General features: G+C 39.5%; 1 protein-coding gene across 1 annotated transcript in view; it reads right to left on the minus strand.

Annotated features, from left to right (window-relative positions):
* PREX2 (phosphatidylinositol-3,4,5-trisphosphate dependent Rac exchange factor 2) overlaps positions 1–16,312 on the minus strand; it is a 277,989-nt gene that overhangs the window by 103,862 nt on the left and 157,815 nt on the right. Inside the window, exons 24-26 of the mRNA XM_070630503.1 lie at positions 7,828–8,047; positions 7,064–7,271; positions 227–406 (exon numbers count right to left, since the gene is read on the minus strand). Coding sequence (XP_070486604.1) covers positions 227–406; positions 7,064–7,271; positions 7,828–8,047 — 608 coding nt within the window. The remainder of the gene's footprint in view (positions 1–226; positions 407–7,063; positions 7,272–7,827; positions 8,048–16,312) is intronic.

Here is a 16,312-nt window from a genome sequence, read left to right on the forward strand (position 1 = left end):
CTGGAGAAAAAAATGCTTTTTCCAAATTACTCAGATTAGAAAAGGAAAGAATCTGAAAGATTATGCTGTGTCACTATGCTTTGTCTAGAGTTGGTAATAGCCAATGGTTATTTTGTGACAGTAATAAACAAAAACAACCATAACATTTTTTTCATGACCTTTGTGGAAAATACAGAATCATATTTGACTTTGTTGATGAAATGAGATTAAGGAACTAATGAATTACCTGTAAGAGTCTCTGTTGCTGATGGTGTCATGACCTGAATCTTCCTGCTCATCTCCTGCCATATTAAAGCAGACTCGTTTGCTGTTTCTTTCTCCCTTCTCATTGTCACTGTCTGTTGGTACCACACACTCTGATGTCTTACGTTCTAATTTAGGAGAATATGTTATCGAAGACAGAAGGCTGCAATGTGATATTCGAAAAAAAAGAGTAAGTGCACATTTTCAAACTGGCTGCTACAGATAACCACCTTCCTTGTTGAATATGATCAGCTTCCCAATATTTCTAGATATTTCACATGAAATATTTCTGTTCCACATGAGAAAAATATCCTATGGCATAAAAAGCCTGTCATACAAAGTTCAATTTTCCCTCTCAGACTAAGTAATAGAAATAGCACATAATTTAGACCAGAAAGCTGTGTTCACATCCTGCTTCTGCCACTTACTAGCTTTGTTATCATAGAAAAACAATGATAGTTCTCTTTGACATCTACGAAATGAGGATAACAAGAATAACCAGCCCACATGACTGCTGTGAGAATGAGTGAGAACATGTTCCTCATACGTAAGGGCATCACCCCTCTCCTCTACCGGTATCACCGCCACATGAAAATACCTGGGAAACTTTAAGGTGCTACCTAAACGTTAAAACAAACGCCAAATGTGCTTAAACATCCTCACTGGCTTACCCTCAGGTATTACAAACTGACCTACCCACCGACCCTGCCTTGGGTTCTCCCCCACTTTCTCGTTTGACAGGGAGAATATCGTGTTGCCAATCCTTTCTCATGGCTCATAAGAACAGCAGTCCTGGCCATTGTGATCACAAGGCATTAAACAGAGTCACACACCACCTGAGGGTCAGAGGCAGCAGGAGCTACCCAGTATCACCCACAGCCAGTCACGATGAAATGTCACAAATCTGTTCAAATGAAAAGCTCTTCCACGCGGCTCAAGGCTAAAACGCCAGCTTCAGACTTTGAACTGTATCACACTTGTTGCAGACTTTGAGTAGCAGTGACTCTAGCGCTCTAGACTTGAATGTTTGTCTATAAAAGTTTTCTGTTAGAACTAACTCGAAATTAGGCCAAAATGGGATCAGCCTTTATTATCAAACAACATGCTATAAAACTTTCAAAATGAATTAAACCATATCTGAACCAAGGGCCTATGCACGGCTTCTGCAGCCAACAATCATCCTCCCATTTACTAAATACAGATGACATTTGGTTCTAGTCAACAGCACATATGCACATACCGTGACACTCATTTTTCCACAGCAATTTCATGTTTGTTTTATTTCAAGACTATGAAGACATCTTATACCGCTTACATAGATCCCATAACGTTAGACCCAAGGCTGTGTGTTGAGTAAAAATTTGTTAAGTGATTTCACTAATTAATTCATCAAACACATTTAATTCATCGAACACATTTATCATACCATGCCTTGTTCTTGGTGCTGTGCATACAGCAGTTTACAAACCAAAGCAAATCCCTGCCCTCTGGCAGCTTAAATTCTACTGGGAGGAAACAAACAATAAACAGATAAACTGTACAGTATAGCACATGGTGACAAATGGTAAGGAGAAAAATAAAGAAGCGAAGGAAGCTGGAGCTGCAACTTCAAACAGTGTATTCAGGTGAGGTCTCACCGTGAGATGATATTTGCACAATATTTTGGCATTTTATAGATTTCAGACACCACTGAGAACTCGGGAGGTGTGTTACACTGCTCAAGGCCCTGCGAAGCTATGAATTATTTTAAACAGTTTTTCTCTCTGGAAAAATACTTTTATGTCTTGTAAGACAGATTGCATGTTTATTCACTTGCTCCACCCAAAAGATTAAAACATTAGATTAACTCCAATTAGCCAAGCTCCATACTGCACAGACTGATGAACTCTGACTAGCACAGAGGAAAGAGACGCAGAAGTTCTCATTTGCAAGAAGTCCTCTGCGCTTTGTGTATCTTGTAAATAGAAGTCATGGGGCTGAGCATAAACAATTTTTTGCAAGTTATATGAAGTGTATTCACATATTTGCTTTTCATTTTAAACAGCTGCAATCATTGCCTGCATTGACCCTGTGGGAACAAGTGTTAGGCTAACAAACAGCAGATAGAAAAACTGTTTTTGACACCATGTTTTTGCATAAAATTTCTAGATTCTTGAAAGTAATGATAAGGCATAAAGCTTAATATCTGTGCACGCAGAAATATTTTCCTTTACTTTTGCTCACAGGCAATATTAAGCTACCTACTACAGGTCCATTAATTCTGAATTAATGTCCTGAGCAGTGTGCCATTCCACCTCCATCTCCTCCTAATGCCCTTGATGAATAAAGGTTTTCGTATGGAGTATGTTGCATCTACCTGCATGTTCTTCTATTAAATTGAGATTTAAATATCATCATCATCATCTTCATCAAAGCTAACATTTGTTGAGCTCCTATGCCAGTTACTATGCTAACTACTTAACAGGTATTAATTCTTTCAATCCCTAAAACCACCGTATGAGGTAGGTATTACTACAATTATTATCCTCATTTTAGAGATGGGTGAGTGAGACACACTCTTATATATATATACTTTGCACACTAAGCAGAACACCCCCTCCCTGCCTATCAGGTACACACCCTGGAGAGAAGAAGGTGGTCATTCTGGTTCCCATCACACCTCAGTTCTCCCAGGCACATGACTGGGTGGCCTCCCCGACCCCTGTGAGGATAGGAATGATCATGTGACTTGCTGTCACCAATGCAATGTGAGTGGAGGTGACACGGGTCCCTTCTAGGTGCAAGCCTTCGTGCAAGTGTGCAGTCAGCCTCATTCCCTCTCCCTGTGACAATCAGACACACCCCAGCTGATGGGGCTCTGCCAGCCTGGGCTCTGGGTGAGGTCAACGAGCAGCAGAGACCCTGTGACCCAGACAGGCATGGAGAGTGAGCACGAAAGAAAGCTTGTTATTTTAAATCTGTGAGGCTTTAGTGTTTTTGTTAACATAACGATGAGCGGGGTTAAAAACAGTTGTATAGAAAGTAGGATGTCTAGAGGAATATGACATGTGAGACGGGGACACAAGGGTATCTACTTTATACTGAGGAAGTAGGCACAGCCTCTGTACAGATCAGCCACTAGCCTGACAACTGAGTACTGAGAAGGCAGGCACTGTAGACCTCAGGACAGGGCTGACCAGGCAGAGGTCTGTCATGTTCCAGAACCAGAAAGAGGCTACTGTGGCTGGGCTCAGGGAAACGAGTTTGGAGAGGTGGATGAGAGCAGATCATGTAGGGCTGTACAGGCTACAATAATGCATTTGATATTATTTTAAATGCCCTTCATGCTATAAAATGGTTTTAAGCAGGGGAATAGCACAATCTATCTTTACAGCTCCCTCTGGCATCTGCTGAACATAGAATGTATTAGTGAGGCACAGCTGGAAGCTCCTACAGTGGGTACTAGTGAGGGGACGATGGCGACCCAGTCTAAGGTGATGCAGTGGATACATTCTGAGGTGTAACTGACAGACTCAAAAAGGTACTGGAGGTGAAGGGGAAGGAAAGAGAAGAATCAAAGATGATCTTGGCTTGATGGGCTGAGGAGACTGGGGAATACTTTACCGAGAAGGGGGAAGACCTTGATGGGGAAGGCGTCGGAGTAGATTTGAGTATGAGGAAATCTAGAGCTCAGTTTTAAACACAAATTTAAGTTTGAGGTGTCGGTGATACATCGCAGTGTTTCATAACCCAAATCACATAGGAACTGTGGGAATGAAGTAGGTCAGCGCACATAATAACGTAACTGTGCCTGGCACATAAGCCCCTACAATACATGTTAGTTTTTATGAAGCCGTGCCCTCCTTTTATACATTTATCAGCAAAATGCTTGGGAAAACCTCTGATAATTCCACTATGAACCCTACTATTCCTATCTGTAGCCCCCAGCTCACTAAATGTTCTAACAATGTGGTCTATTCATCATTCAATCCTTGGACATCTGGCACCTGCAAAATGAAGTCTGTTCTCATATTTCCTATCTTCACTTGCCCCCAATACTCTTTATGCATTTCCTCCCTGTGAGGCTACACAAGCCCTGTACTTTAAAATCCCACAAAAGTTTTGGACTATCCATGAATTATTTTTCCCTTTACTTATGTCTGGTACCAAAGTGTCATTAACCAGAAAATAGCCCATTAAAGGGCAAGAGTATTTAGCTTCCCCAAACTAACATGAATCAAAAAGTCTTGATTAAACTCATAATGTCACCTTAATTTCATGTTACTAATCAGAAAATTTGTCTTTACTTCCATCTTTGGATCTGAGCAAAATAGGAGGATCTAGTGGAATGACTAAGTGTTAAAGGAAATTTCATTTCTAGGAGAAGTGTTCCCAAGTGACAGGGTCACCAGACTTTGTGACAGACAAGTCCAGCACTGGGCCCTTTCACAGGAATGAAGAATTTCTAGAAAGGCTAGCCAGGAGCTGTTGTGAGGCAATTTCTCTTAAAACTTGGCAAAGCATCTGAGATCTACTTCTCCACTCTGCAGAGACATCTATGTCTCACCAAGAATAATTACTACATGGTGAGAAAATTGTTTGGTAACTAGATTTTTAAATAATTTGTCAAGCTTGACTGCATCTTTGAATGGGGCTACAGGGAATCCAGACACTTGACAACTGCACTGTTTCAAAGTGATTATGTTGCGCATTGAATTATGTGGAACATATTTATATTTAGAATTAAATTATATGGTGCACACAGAGAAGACAAAGGAAGTTTCTCAAATTATTTGCTCATTTCATGTCACTTTCCTAATAAACATGCACAGTTGGGTAAAGCCTTTTCGAATAACAGAGTGGGGAAACCTTAAGTAAAAATAGGTAATCACTTTAAGTAGTCTGGGTTAGTAAAAATAGCTTAACCTCTTTCTGCAACTAGTGGTTTCAATATAAAGCATTTTAAACAGAGTAAAGGGAGCCTCTTGGCTCTAACTGTTTTCTTAAAAATATATCTACATTAGCTGAACCTAAGGAAAAATGTCAATAAATGAACAAAGACAAAGTCTGGACAATTGCCAGGCAGTGCCGGGCAGTCAGCACATTAGTAGCCTGGTCTCCGAGGCAATGTCCAGCCAGGCACGTCAATAATCCTGCCATTGACAAAGGACTCATCTGAGAAGCAGAATAATAACTCTTGGCCTAACTGAAAGTATGGGATTGGCCCAGATGTTCTCACAAAACCCCTTTGAGATGTAGGATCCATAACTCAATGCCACTATTTATCGCCTTAGTAATAAAGAGTCTTCCTCTATGCGCTTCCTAAATACTTCAGGGGGGGAAAAAACTGGTTTCTAAAATAGAACACATTATATAATAAAACTCAATGTATTAAATAAAGCAAAACATAATGTTCTAAAATACTAACTTCTGTGTCACAAGTCATGCTAAAACAATGCAAAGTATCATACAATTGCTTAAAAATAGCCACCTCTTCTCTTGGCAACCTCAAACTATTTAACAATAGTCACAATATAATATACAAAATGTTATACGTAATACTTTAAAACTGGTGTATCAGACATAGAAAAACAGAATTTCAATTCTAAATTAACTCATAAAAACGTCAGGAAAAATTGCATAGTAAATAGCAACTATTTAAATATAATCTTAGAAATATGATGCCTCTAGTAGGCGATTTTTGATCTCTAAACTTAAAAGATGTGTAAAGTAGGAGATCATCTCAATTAAGATTTCATTGGTATAATGTCTAATTACTCTGAAAGCTTAGAATAAATTCGAAATCCTTTATGTCGAAACTGAATTGTCCACAGAAGTATGGGATGATGTCTGTGTGTGAACTAAACAATACATATCTGACAGCAAACTAAACTTGTAACTTCATAAAGAGTACAATAAAAAGAGGACAATGGTGTTTATTCCATTTTCAGATTCTACCAACTTTGGATATATCCAATAATTTCAGTCCCTTGAATGATGAGCAAGCATGATGTTAGGCAGCAGGCTGATTGCTTTTTGTATTAATCTGTATAATTTTCACCCCAAACATGTAATTTGTTATTATTATTCATCCTGTTCTATACATAAGTAAGGGAGCTACCCCAAATCCCACGTTGTTTTGACTATACGAGCTGCCTTGACTAGATGTGAAGCAGAACCACACACCATGATGTGGCAATCACCCTACAGAGTTTATGCAACTCTCCAACCATCAAATTCTTAAATAGGAACCAGAGTTGACCTCTTTGGAAAAATTTTAATTAACTTCCTCCTCTTCTCCTTTCTTAATAAAAATTTCCAAATTACTGGCCCAGCTATTTGGGTTATTGCTTAGTAGAGCATTAATTCAATCAGAAGACAAAAAAGGCATTGGTCATTGGGCCTGGGGATACATAATTTTGCATTTACTCATTTAACAAGTATGTTAAGGATCTGTTATATTTTATATTTTTCATAAAAATCTATTGAGTGCATATACACCAAATACTATTTCTGCTCTGTAAAAGGTACCAGGAAATCCTATACACAGTTAGTACTCATTCGATCATATTTTTCAATTTAATATTTTTACACTAAGACTTATTTAGTGTTTTCTGTAAGGCAGAATTTTTGTTTTTCTCTTCTCTGGTATTTACTGCTTCCTTAAAATATATATCTATATATCTGCCATCTTTTATCATTTTTAAAGTGTTGGAATAAAGAGGATCTACATGGCCAGCAAAAAAATCCTACAACCTAAAGAGAGAATGATGGATATTCAAAAGTCACATTTTCTACAGTGATTTTATTAGGCACAAAGTACAGGAAATAAAATACTTACTCATCTATTTGACAAACACACATCTCCACCTCTTTCAGCGCAGTCTGAAGTTTGCCCAGCAGTTTCTGATAGATATCTTGGGTTTCTAAGTCTTCTTCTTTTAACAAATACCGGAGACCATGCCCATCCTGTTGTCCCAGGGACAGACCGGAAGGGGCCGCCATGGTCGTGATTGTGTGCTGAATGTACACCATAGGGCTGAGTTTCCCTGAGGAGTTGAAATCATTCCATAGTCACATTTATGACCTTTCACTTACAGTAACAATCCAGCACAATTCACTTTAGATGTCCAAACTGCCATAAAATAAAATGCCAATCCAATGTTGAATTTAATTCAGAAATTAAAGCTTATGAGGAGTTGTGATTAAAAACTAGGAACACAGTTCGATCCCATGTCCCACCGTGATGGTGTGGAACAGCATTATGCATCCCTTGCAGCTGCTCCTCCTGTATTTTTCTCATAGTTACAGGGCCATTTCAGATTAGCAGTTTTCACAGCAAGATGAGCTGTACCTATCACACATGTAATGAAGGTAAGAATAATCATTCTTCTTAGAGGAAAAATAATAAAAACGCATTACTCCATTTTCATTCTACAAACACTTATACATAATTATCCAAAGATTAGAGTGAAGAACCCTTTCTTATAAGAGTTAAGACTTGCTTACACAGCAGGAATCTATCCAATTTCAGGGATGCAGGAATAGTTACAATTGCCTAAAATTACTTTTCATAATTTGATAAAGTTTCAAAAGCTAACATACCTTGCTCAGATTTATTTTCTTTATCATGAGAATTATGCTTCCTACTGTCCAACTGAACACCAAACGCACTCCCCAGGGAGGTCGACGTTTTGGGATACGACACTTCCATCACATTGACGTGGCAGTTGGTAGGGCAGAAATCACTGCTGTGCAGTGGGGAGATTTTAGATTTGGCCTGTTTAAAGGTGGGCCAGGCTCTATTCCTTAGTACACGAGAAAACTGTAAATTAAAGAAGAAATAAAAAGAAGTTGAACACAGTGATAACTCAAACATTTCACTTCTGTCATCCACAGCAAAATCAAAAGAAAATTAAATGTCAACGGAAACCAGTGAAATAAATTATAAGTTGTTAGAAATTGTCATTATTTTACCACCTACACGTTCTTAATAAAGCAAAGCAATACAGGCAGCAATTGCATATGACTCCCTTGAAACTCCGATTGCAAGTTAAGTGCCCAAAGAAATGAATTTAAGTGACCAATACCACTTACTAGGACTCAAATCCACAGGCTCCTAGCAGCTGAGAGTCTGCTAGAGAAATCAAATCGGCGTCCTGGACACCAAGATAGGAACACAATATTTAAAGGGAGGCAAAGTGGCAGAATGGGGTAGCTATCAGGTCAAGGGTAGAAGAAGATGGGATTATTCCAAACACTGTCAGAAAGTCAATCTAAACCTGAGTCTGTGAACAGATTAGACAGCAAGGCATGGTAGTGTTGACCTGGAACTGCAGGACGACAGGCGGAACCAACAGTACCCTCCATACTTCCCGCTAAAAACTGCTGAGTACTTGGGTCAGGATCAGTCTGAAGACTGATGTGGACTCTACTTTTATGCCATTGAGAATAAACTGAAAGTCGAGGGATTTGTAAGACATCCAAGGATAGCCACTCCACCACTCAAGACCTTGCGATCCAAATCCATCTATCCTTGCCATGGTCTATGTTGCCACCCAAAGTCTGACCCGCACCTGGCTTATTCATCTCAAGCTCTCTTCCCCTTGCTCCCTGGGCTCCTTCTGGCCTTCACTCAGTTCCTCTCACACACCATCTACACACTCCAGGCTGTTCAGTGTGCCTAGAATGTTCTTCCTCCCTCACTGCCTGACTTACTCCTATACATTTTCAAGTTCTATGACATCACCAAGAGGCCTTCCTTCAGCCCTAGTCTGTGTTCAATTCCCCTGGTGTGCTAGGTTACAGCACACCGTAACCTCCCTTATAATTATGAAGAATCTTCTTATCTCTACCTCCCTTAGCAGATGGTAACACCATGAGGGTAATGCTCACGTCTGTCTTGGGCACCATAAACAGGCATCTCATAGTCAAACTGGATTTTGGTTTCAAAAGGAAAGGACTGAGAGCCATGGGCTATCTGTGTTCTAGTTCTCCCGTCCCACTAACTCATGTGATGCTGGGCAAGTCACTGCCTTTTATCATTCTTAGTAAAATAAGGGATAGGAATTAAATAACCTCTATACTCTCTGCTTGCTTGAAAACTATAACCAGCTCCTATCTATTTATTCTACTAGTAGAGTAGTAATTTGAGCACTGAAAAGAATAAAAATTAAGACTGGTTACTCACTTTTCTAGGTTAAATTCAAGAATAAAGATGAGATATCAAAAACCACATCTTATAAATATAAGCTCACCATTAGAATATGAACTATCTTATATGTTTATTTAACTGTTTTCAAATCACATGTCAGAAGCTATGTAGCTCAGGAAAGTGTTAGCATACAGTTCGAATCTAAATGGAACTGGAGTGAAATGCAGGAAACTATTAACAAAATTGCCGACAAATTTGATGATAAAGTATCCTAACCCCTAAGAGAGGAGGGAGGAATGTAGAGAATTCTTATTCTACGCCTCTCACTTTACTAATAAAGAAACTGTGACCTGGAGACTTATCTGCGAAAGACCTAGAATTTAAGGGCAGATGCACACTTTAGGCCAGAAGTTCTTTTCCACTGTAGCTGTAAGATAAAAATCTCAGACAAGGCTCACACGGCACACATGAAGGCACAGAAGTCGATTTTATTACATCACAGCACCCTCCATAACAGGCAGTTATGCTTCTCTTGCCTTCTTTCATTTTAACCAGTTATCCATCCATTCAAAAATATGAAGAGAAGCATGTATTCCAGACTCTGTGCTAAATGCTGGAGATACAGCCCCACCCTCATGGAGCTCATGATCTAGTAAGGGACACAAGTAAAAACAATATAATTGTTACATATGACAAATACACTAGTACAATTATATTTAATATGTGTGTATATGTATATGCACAACCATACGTGTATACTTAATACTTATATAATAAGCATGAGAGCCAGATAATTAGAAATTTTGGTAAGTGCTAAGAAGGAGGTGAACAGAGTGATGTAATGAAGTGTTCCTCAAGTGATCAGGCAGAGTAAGGAAGATGTCCTTTCTAGGGGGACCAGTTTCCTACAGCTTTCCAACAGGTATCTCAATACAAACGTGAACACAGTGTGTTTCCTCTCTCCATACACCCAGAAGGGGTGTACAACCACACGTCTGAATGTGCCTAACTCTCTCAAAATAGTAAGTATGAGAGAGGAAGCTTCTTTGCTAAGAGCCTCTCTTGGAGAAGAAAGAGCCTTATGAAAGCAATGCTGTCTTCCATCCTAGGTGTCCTAGGAGAGGGGGAGGGGGCGGGAGGAACCTACAGTCACAGGTCCTGCAAATGTGCTAGATAAATTTTGAAGATCGAAAATGTGCTCCCAGACAGCATGCCCTGAAATTTAATTCGGAGACAATTCTGTAACGCAAACCTAAAACGAGGAAGGCACAGTTCTTGTATTGACTGTGGTATGGACATGAGAACACACTCTAATTGGTCTGTACAGGAGTAAATGGCCCTATAAACATGAACCTGGCATCATTTTTAGCAACATCAAATGGAACATTGAGCTCATTAATCTTCTTTGGAGAAGCTCACAAGGAAAGACAAAAAAGCTCTTTTCTATAAATAAAACTTGCAATTTTACGATAAAGAAATGTACAGGGTTTTGGGGGAAGTGAGTTGGGACGGACAGTGCTTTAGACCTATTGTGGAGAGCATAGCCCAGACTTAGAAACACCTTCATTCATTCATCCAACAATTAAGTATCAATGGCTCTCTAGACCAGGCACTATTCTAGATATGTTGAGAAATATCAGTGAAGGAAGCAAAGATTCCTGCCTTCTGGGAGGTTACACTCTAATCAGAGAGAGGCAAACAATAAACATAAATCTCGAGCAAAATCTCAAAGGAAGGGAGAGCTGGGAAAGTGGATATCCGGAAGAGAAGCCTTCCCTGGCAGAGGAAGTATCCAATGCGAAAGCCCCAAGGATGGTGTGTTCAATGAACATCAAGAAGACCAGTGTGGCCGGAGTAGAGCATGAGCGGGAGGGAAAAGGAGACAGGATTGGAGAGAGAATGGGCAGATGGAGGGCACAGATCATGTCGGACCTTGGAGGTCGCTGGCAGGATTTAGCTTTTACCGTGACTGAGATTCACAGATACTCAGAACAGACTGTAGGTGGGCAAGGGTGGAAGCAGGAAGGGCACCTACAGGAGCGATGACAGCGGCTCACCCTCGGCTGTCAGTCATAGAAGCAGTGAGAAAAGGCTGTATATTTTCAATGTAGAGCCAAGCAAATGGCACAAGAAAAAGGAAAGTGAAGAGCACATTTAAAGTTTTTAGACTGAACAATGGGGAGCAGGGGTCTAATTCTGAGATAGAGAAAACAGCAGACATGACAAACTGTGGAGGGGTGGGATCATGAATTTATTTTGGGTAAGTGCAGTCTGAGATATCTATTAGACCCAAATGGAGACGCCAAATGGGCCAGGAGACTGAATTAGATCACCAGGGGACTGAAAGTGGAGAGAGAAAAGGGGACCAAGTTCTGAGCTCTGAGACTTCGCCACATGAAGAGGCTGGAGAATGAAGGAGGAACCAGCACAAGATACTGTGAATGAGCCACCAAGAAAGGACAAAACCAGGTATAGGTAGTGTCACAAAAAACTGCTAAAAAGAGGTACAAGGTCAACTGCATCAGACGCTACTGAAACAAGGAATGTAGTGATGTCAGTGAATGAGCTTTGGCAAAATACAAGTCACTGTTGACCTTCAAAAGAGCCATTTCAGTTCCACAGAAGGGACCGGAGCCCAACTTGAGTGTGTTGAGAATGAAAAGTGAGTGAGACAGCAGGTACAGACAGCGGGTATAGACAGTGGGTATAGGTAGTTGTTTTCAGGACAAAGACCAAAGAAATGGAACAGTCTGTAGAGAGGAGTATGGGGGTCAAGGGAAATATTTATTTTTTAATATAGATTATATTAAGGAATATTTGTATATTGACAGGAATAAGTAATTCTTAGAAATGAGAACTTCAGGTTTTTAATGCATTGGTCGTTAATTCATGAATCATTGACCATGACAACACATTTAAATCCAATTACAGTCACTTGACTAAAAATAAAAAATAATACAAAGGTAAGCTATTATTTTGAAGATAATCTCCCACTTCAATTAAGTGTAAAACCCCACTGGCATGGAGTTATAAAAATTTTGTATCCGCGGAAGGAGACAAGGGAGAAATTTTACCCACAATTTTCCCCAACCCAAATACCAGTTTTAGGATTATGTGGCATTAATAATTAAAGGTACTTGGAATATTCAACATAAGACTTTGATTCCTACATGTAATATTTTTGTGAAAACAGAAACTCTCTCTCGAAAGTAAATTAAATATTTATAGTGAGGCAGTCTTCCTGCAACACAAAATAAGCCCAAATATGGAATTATCCTAAAACAAAAGGATGAATCTAGAATTAAAAAGGATTCTAAGGATAATTTAGGGGGAGACCATTCCTCCAAACAGAGCATAGTTTTACATCTGGATCGCCCACACATCCTGCTCCACAGAGATTAAACTTCTGTTTGGGATTCATTCAGGGCTCAGTAAGGCCTGACCTTCTCTCACACATAAGCTGAAAAACATCTGTGGCCAGTACAACTGGCCAGGAAATCAATTGTGACTGCAGTAGCCTGGCTATAGAAACTGTAGAAATTAACTGCTTTCTATTTTTAAGATCTAAAACTTCTGGAGTCAAAATAAAGGAAAGCCAGTCTCTTCAAGATTTTAGTTTCTATGGATACATTTTATTTTACAGGAAGAGGGGTGTTTGAAGACTTCATCCAGAAGAAATATAAGTTTCTAATGACAGTTTAAAAGTAAATATGTGGAAATTAGAAATATATGTTCATAAATGCTATAGCTTCTGTTGACACGCATTTGATACACAAAATCGAGCCGACCTTACCTGACCTATTAAGGCTATATCTTAGGTATCTAAATTGCGTTCAAAGACAAAAGATTTTTTAAATATTTTCTTGCTAATCTTGTTTTTCTGTCTAGTGAGAAAGATAGCCAATTATTCATAATGTTTATGGTCAAGAAGGGATGATGAAAAGGATAGCTTTTAAAACACTTATGTCCTGGTTGACTATAAATTTCTCTTTATTTCTAGATTAAAAATAAAAATAAGGGAGACAGCATCCCATAGGACAGATACCTAGATTACTACTCACTAGCTCTGTGACCTCAAGCAAATTCTTAATCTCCCGGAGAAAGAAGCAGGATAAGAGTGAGCAGCATGGCTGTTTCAAGGCTCAAACAATAATGTACATATAAGAGCTTTCCATAACTCAGTGACATTCTTTTCATCACCTAAAATCACTGCCCATTAGCCTGTCTGTCTCTGCTTTAAGAGCTTCCCAGGCTCCCTGTCACTCCTGAGGAAATGAAAGACACTTCTCACTCGCCAGGAGGATGTTTTTGAGAATCCCCAACATTTAGGGGGAAACCCTGTACCTTATATTTCTAATCTCCCACAACATACACTCCTCAGTTTATTGAAAACCATATTTTTGTCAGAAACCAAGAAGCAACACCTTCTTCATCTGCGATAACCAATTCATCACGAAACTGTATATATTTTACCTCCTACACACAGCTTGAATTGATCCTTTTCTCCTCATCCCCAATGCTTCTACCTGAGTCCAAGTCACCACCAACTTGCACTCTTTATAAACAAATCTGATTAAGCCACTCCAAAATATCATTGGGAGAATCAGATTTTGTCAGTTTTCTGTTTTAATTGCATCCAACTCAATCCTCCTTTCTAGTCCAGGCAGTATGCCAATTCTTCATCAATAAGGTCAGTCTCATTTCTACATCTCTGCCTTCACTTATGACATTTCTCTTACTTGAGTGCCATCTCTGCTCCCCTTCACTCTGACAAATCTTCCCAACTTATGGCAGCCAGCATTTGCTGACTATTCAACCCCAAATGATTCCTCCTTTACCGAAATGTTACTGCCCTGGTAGTCAGAACTAGACTGCTTAGCACATAAGCTGTGTAGCACGGTGCCAAAGCCAGATAAACAAACAACAACTAGCTTTAGAAGAAAAGGAAGCAATGTTCAAATTCCACTGCTGTTCCCAGCTGTGTGCCTTTAGGCAAGTTACTAGACCAGACTGAGCTCTAGTCACTTCATCAATGAAATGCATAACGTGTCTTATAATTACTGCGTTGGTAAGATTACACAACATACACAAAATATCTCATGCAACGCTGGATACCTGTAGCAGACTGCTATAAACTGTTGTGTGCTACATAACTCCAGGGAGCACCATCACATAGAGGAGGGTGTGGAGTGCCAGCAGTTCAACCATTCATGGTGGCATCTCCTAGGAGGTTAAACAGTCAGTACTATTATTACTTACTTCATGTATTTTGACCTTTTGACCCAAGCAGACTGTAAGTGTGGGAGGGCAGGCACCCTCAAGTAACCGACTGAAGCCCGTATTGCCTACATAAAAGGTATGCATTTTAAATATTTCCCTAATCTTCTTGCCCCATCCTGCAACAGATTTACTCTCATGAAATTGAGGTTCTGACCTATGCTATTGGCTTTCACTAAAGAGTGCATTAAAAATATCTGCCACCAAAAAAAAAAAAAAAAAAATCTGCCACATAAAACAAATGGCTGCTCCTTTTTCAGGGATATGTTTACAGGCACTACCCTGACATTTCCTGGTGTCACCTCTTGGAAATCCAGCATGACAGATATCTTTTAGAACTCAGTCCAAGAAAAGCTCTGCTTCTCTTCAGAAACATGTACATATCACAAGGATGCTGATAAATATGTAATATTTATGTGTTTCCTTTTTCATCCTGGTCATTGGGAAGCTGAAGGCCAAACACAATATTCCACTTTAGCAACTAAATAGAGTCTTAGGATCTGCTTACCTATGACCCTTTTTCCCTAGTGGTCTATACCATCTATTCTAATAGAACTTTACCTATAAATTTACCTGCTAGTTTTTTTCCAATATTCATTGTCTCCTTCCTCCATTTAGTAATAAAATTCCCTGAGTTTTAGTTGGGTACCTGGATTCCCAGTTTGACTACATTTCCCAGCCTCCCTCTCACTAAATGATTAATGGGATGCGAACAGGTGTGATGTGTACAACTTCTGGGTCATGGCCTCAAAAGGAAGCTCTTTACTCTCTACTTCCGCTTTCCCCGTCTGAGGGGCTATAACTTAGACATGGTGGTGGAGGGCCAAATTTGACCTTGCAGAAGAGGGCAATATCCTTGGGGACAGAGTGAAAATCTAGAAGGACCCCTATAAGATCGTCAAGCCCCACCCTAGTGGACTCCCATCAGGTTGCCCTTTCAAGCGAGTGAGAAATAAACTTTCTACCTTGTGTAAGCCTGTATTGTTTTGGTCCTTCTTCAAGCAGCCAAATCAATACCCTATCTAATATACCTTCATCCTAATGTTTTGCTTTTATTGATAAAGTATACATTTTTCCATATATATTTCTTTAAGCTACTTCTACTGCTTCTGTTGTTAGAATGAATGGAGAGAAGAAAGTCAGAAGAAAATCAAAAAAAGAAAGAGAAATGATGCACACACACAGTGACAAGCTTGACAACCCGAATCGGTCTGAACCCCTATCATACTTTATACATACCCATCCAGGAAGTAGAATGACTCTCTTTTCAACACATGTTCAAAAGGGGAATACGAATTTGCATTTGTTTAGAGCTTTTAAATTTTACTTCAAAGCACTGTCACATCTTATAGAGAAAGGAGAAGTAAAAGGAGAATCTTCTGTTGTTCAGCTTCAACAGGGCATCGTCCTCAAACTCAGGTGAGCTGAGCTCAACAATCACGGAAAGAGGGTTAACAGATGTGACAGCTCAGCAGTCATCTTGGACAGCATTTCTCTTCATGTGAATGGACTTACAAAACATTACAAAAGCAAGAGATATTCAACTTAACAAGCCGAACATTATAGGAAGTGCTTAAAGAAAAACACAGCGATTCCTCTCACCCTACTCCCACTCTACCGGAGGTAACCAATGTTGAAGTCCTTTAGGTATTCATTCAC

This window comes from Equus przewalskii, chromosome 8 (genome assembly GCF_037783145.1).
Source record: "Equus przewalskii isolate Varuska chromosome 8, EquPr2, whole genome shotgun sequence".
NCBI lineage: Eukaryota > Metazoa > Chordata > Mammalia > Perissodactyla > Equidae > Equus > Equus przewalskii.